This window comes from Octopus bimaculoides, chromosome 2 (assembly GCF_001194135.2).
Source record: "Octopus bimaculoides isolate UCB-OBI-ISO-001 chromosome 2, ASM119413v2, whole genome shotgun sequence".
Classification (NCBI taxonomy): domain Eukaryota; kingdom Metazoa; phylum Mollusca; class Cephalopoda; order Octopoda; family Octopodidae; genus Octopus; species Octopus bimaculoides.
The window spans coordinates 121,809,479-121,814,228 of record NC_068982.1 but is presented as its reverse complement, the minus strand read 5'-3'; the positions used below and the strand labels follow the sequence as shown (position 1 = coordinate 121,814,228).

The 4,750-nt window shown below is 37.9% G+C and overlaps 1 protein-coding gene across 10 annotated transcripts in view; it reads right to left on the bottom strand.

Moving 5' to 3' along the window:
* LOC106871814 (rab-like protein 3) overlaps positions 1–4,750 on the bottom strand; it is a 41,544-nt gene that overhangs the window by 27,329 nt on the left and 9,465 nt on the right. For all 10 annotated transcript variants that reach the window (XR_008263418.1, XM_014918537.2, XM_014918547.2 and 7 more), the window contains exons 2-3: positions 3,091–3,182; positions 1,727–1,844 (exon numbers count right to left, since the gene is read on the bottom strand). Coding sequence is in view for 9 of the 10 variants with exons in the window: in XM_014918537.2 (XP_014774023.1) it covers positions 1,727–1,844; positions 3,091–3,182 (210 nt within the window). In the remaining variant the exon portion in view is untranslated. The remainder of the gene's footprint in view (positions 1–1,726; positions 1,845–3,090; positions 3,183–4,750) is intronic.

Sequence of the window (4,750 nt, the reverse complement as noted above, 5' to 3'; positions counted from 1 at the left end):
ATGGCCCAGTGGTTAGGGCAGCAGACTCGCGGTCATAGGATCGCAGTTTCGATTCCCAGACCGGGCGTTGTGAGTGTTTATTGAGCGAAAACACCTGAGGTTCCGCAGGGGATGGTGGTGAACTCTGCTGTACTCTTTCACTATAACTTTCCCTCACTCTTTCTTCCTGTTTCTGTTGTGCCTGTAATTCAAAGGGCCAGCCTTGTCACACTGTGTCACGCTGAATATCTCCGAGAACTACGTTAAGGGTACACGTGTCTGTGGAGTGCTCAGCCACTTGCACGGTAATTTCACGAGCAGGCTGTTCCGTTGATCGGATCAACTGGAACCCTCGACGTTGTAAACAACGGAGTGCCGACAACAACAACATATATATATATTTGTTAATATATATATAATTAGAAATAACTCTGACCAAAGTAGCATTAATTTTCTAGGTCATTCAATTTTTCTCAAATGATCAATGGGCCAATTGAATAAACCTGTCAATAACATACTTATAATGACTACTGGAAATAGCTGTTAGTCAAATTTACTACAATAAAGAAAAATATGTAATGACCATTATTTATGCCTTGTTGGCTGTTATGACATGTTAATTATAGTAGTAATAATTAACATATTATAGTAGACAAATATTTTACCATACAAGTTACAGGTATCAAGTTTCCAAGGGATCACTTGGCTTGTTAGAAGTAGCAGCCAAATAACTCTCAAATAACACTTTATCTACCATCTTAGAAAAAAGGAGGGACATATAGAATAATGTAATTCTACAGGAGTGGCTGTGTGGTAAGAAGCTTGCTTCCCAACCACATGGTTCCCGGTTCAGTCCCACTGTGTGGTACCTTGGGCAAGTGTCTTCTACTATAGCCTCGGGCTGACCAAAGCCTTGTGAATGGATTTGGTAGATGAAAACCGAAAGAAGCCTGTCGTGTGTATATATATATATATATGTGTGTGTATGTGTGTGTGTGTGTCTGTGTGTATGTATTTGTTATTTGTGTCTGTGTTTGTCACTCCACCATCGCTAGACAACCAATGTTGGTGTGTTTGTCCCTGTCACTTAGCAGTTCGGCAAAAAGAGACTGATAGAATAAGTACTAGGCTTACAAAGAATAAGTCCTAGAGTCAATTTGATCAACTAAAGGCAGTGCTCCAGCATGGCCACAGCCAGATGACTGAAACAAGTAAAAGAATGAAAGAATATATAGAAAAAGGGGATTTTCATGGCAGGAATGTCTTTGATTATAGGCTTGGTCAATCAGGGCTGATTTAGGATTAAACAAGAACAGCAATTATATGAAGTAATAAAGGCAGCTTCAGTTTGATTACTCAGCCTGATACAAATAGCAACCAAATCTCTTTTAATATATAACTCTACCAATTATTGTTAAAGGAGAAAAACGCCATCAAATAATATTATGATACAAATTAAAAAGTAAGAAAAAGTAAATAAAAAAAATAAGACAATTGCAACCTGAGTGACTTTAATTGTACATCTGTTGAATCAGGGCTAGCTTAGAGCTGAACAAATACAATAATAAGTTAATCAAGGACTAAACAACTACACCATTGCCCATATAAGGCATGCCACTAATAATAATGATTTATACACAAATGAATACAAATATAAATGTTCATATTTATGCATAAATATGCTGAAAACGCTTTCAGCTATATGCTAATAATATATGTTGAAAAGGTGAGTGAAATTTTGACGTACCATGAAAAGGGTTGTAAAAAATGTATCTGCTATTCTTGTGCTGTGTAGCACCTCCGATATCCCACAATTCAACAAAGTATGTGCGTTCATCAGCAGTTCCTGCTTTATATTCATGTAACTGTGAGTTGTCCCATATGTGAAGATAGAAAGACAGAGATAGTCAAAGAATCACTTAACACAAGGATGCTATAACATAGAAAACAATACTTAAATATGGATAGATGATTGGTGGAAAGCTGGTAGAATCATTAGCACATCGGACAAAAATGCTTAGTGGTATTTCTTCTGTCTTTTGACATTCTGTGTTCAAACCACGCTAAGGTTAATTTTTCCTTTCACATCTCTTTGGGATTGATAAAATAAAGTACCAGTCAAGTACTAGAATCACAGGAATCAACTTGAGTCCTTCCCTTAAAATTGCTGGCCTTCAACCCTGCAACATACTGGCATCTTGTTCAGAGTAATGTTGTGATCTTGATTACTTATATGCTAGGGTAATTGGCTTTATAAGTCCTAGGGCTAAAGAAAAAGAAATAAAAAGAAAATTGGAAGAACCATGTCCGCCATCTGTATTCAATTTATCTCTCTATTTTCTTTTCCATCATTTGCTATCTATTTATCTACTTATTCTGCTAGCTATGTAGAGAGACCCAGCCATCCATCCACCTGGCCGTCCATCCATGATGTTATTGCATGTCTTGTGCACTCATAGTTTTCATAAGTTTCATTTATCCAATGTTCATGTTTTCGTGCAAGTATAGGTTTGGACGGGGCATTAATTGTGGCTTGTGGCAAAGTCTTATGGTTGGATGCTCTTCCCATTGCCAGCCTTTACCTATTTTTTAGTAACGGATTTTTTTTGTTTCAAAAGATCTTTGACAGAACAGAGCAGCTGGTTGCAATGTCAACAAGGAAATGTAAACATGATTGTAGCTTCACTCTATGATAAATCTGGAAAATCAATATTCATGTACAAACACACACACATGAGATTCCTGCAGTTACCATCTATCAAATTCCTCAGAAGGTTTTGGCTGGCTTGGAGCTATAGTAGAAGACATATACTCAACCTGTCACACAGTGGGAGTAAACCAAAACCATACAATCAAGAAGCTAACTTCTCAACCATACACCCATTCCTGGGTACATATTATAAAGTTCCCACATGTTGCTTAAAGCAATAGAGTCTTGAGTTCTTTCTTATTAATACTTTCAACAGCTAGATTTACTTTTAAGATATTACGATTTTAGACTCTGCCTTTTTGTTTGAAATACTTTCTTTAATTCTTTGCCAGATTCAATCATGAGAATTAGGGCATTGGTATAATGTCATTGTAAGCAAGTGTTGTTATATGAATACTTACAGCAACCTCTACAGAACAACCAATTGTGTATGCTGGATTATTTGTAGCTTCACCATGACAAAGAAGCTGTACAAGTGATGTTTTACCAACGCCTGAAAATATAACTGTATGCATAAATATTTATAATACAGATACACACACACACAGATAGATAGATAGATAGATAGATAGATAGATAGATAGATACACACATACATATATGTCATCACCATTTAATGTCTGTCTTCAATACTGGCATGGATTGGACAGTTTGATAGGATTTAATGAGCCAGAGGATTGCACTGAGTTGTAATGTTTGCTGGCTGCCCTTCCTAATGCCAAACACTTTACAGGGTGTACCTGGTGTGTTTTTTGCAGTATTGGTACTGTATGTGCGTACATGGTTACATGTATGCATTTGTCTACAATGATATAATATAAATGCAAACAGCCACACTAGAAACGGACCAAACAACCACCAATAAATATTTCTTCAATCTTAACCTCCCCAAAACACTCAGCTTAAAATTTCCTAAAAGAAGTCAAATAATACCAACACCAATTCAACCTAAATCTGAACTATAGTGTGTGACTAACTAATTTATCTACTAACATTGTTTTCTGAATCCATTATCATAAGGAAAAAACAACTTTCAATTCACAAACATGTGAAATGAATTCGACAAACTATTCACATTATCATGCTTGGCTGAACCGTAAACAATAATGAAGCTTCCACATCAAACCAAGTAAATTTGCTTACCATAACTTTCTAGCACCCCACACCCGCCAAACACTATCCTCCTACCCTCTTCTACATCACACCTAATTATCATTTCCTATAGGTCTAATTTCAGCATGCCCCTCCTCCCCACATATAAAAAAATTTACAAAAGACTATAAAGTCAAAAAGCGCAGCTCAAGTAAAGCACGATCTGGCAAAGGTTATATGCTTTTGTCAGACTACTTTACTTGTGCTGTAAACTTTGATTTGCTGCTTTTCTTGAGTGGTAAACCTTTGCCTTGTTGCCTTCCATCCTTTCATCTTTCAAGGTCAATAAAATAAAGCACCAGGGGTTGATATAATTAATTCCATTCCTCTCAAAATTGCTGGCCTTGTGCAGAAAATTGAAACAATATATATGTAATTCTATATTTAAGAGATGAGGAATTATTTACATTATTTACATTTGACGGATATTGACGAAATTTCCTCGAGACGCCTGATGAAGGCTAGAGGGTATATCAGCTGAAACATGTTAACAACAAACAAGATGAGGACAAATATCTGTCAAATGTCGTCGTTTAACGTCCGCTTTCCATGCTAGCATGGGTTGGACGATTTGTCTGAGGACTGGTGAAACCAGATGGCTACACCAGGCTCCAATCTGATCTGGCAGAGTTTCTACAGCTGGATGCCCTTCCTAACGACAACCACTCAGAGAGTGTGGTGGGTGCTTTTACGTGTCACCCGCACAAAGGTCATGTGTGTTGCCCGCACATGAGCCAGTCCAGGGGCACCGGCAACGATCTCGCTCGAAAATCCTACGGCGGCCCCGCACAAGAGCCAGTTCAGGGGCACTGGCAACGATCTCGCTCGAAAAACCTCATGTGTCGCTCACACATGAGCCAGTCCAGGAGCACTGGAAACGATCTTGCTGGAAAATCCTACGATGGCCTC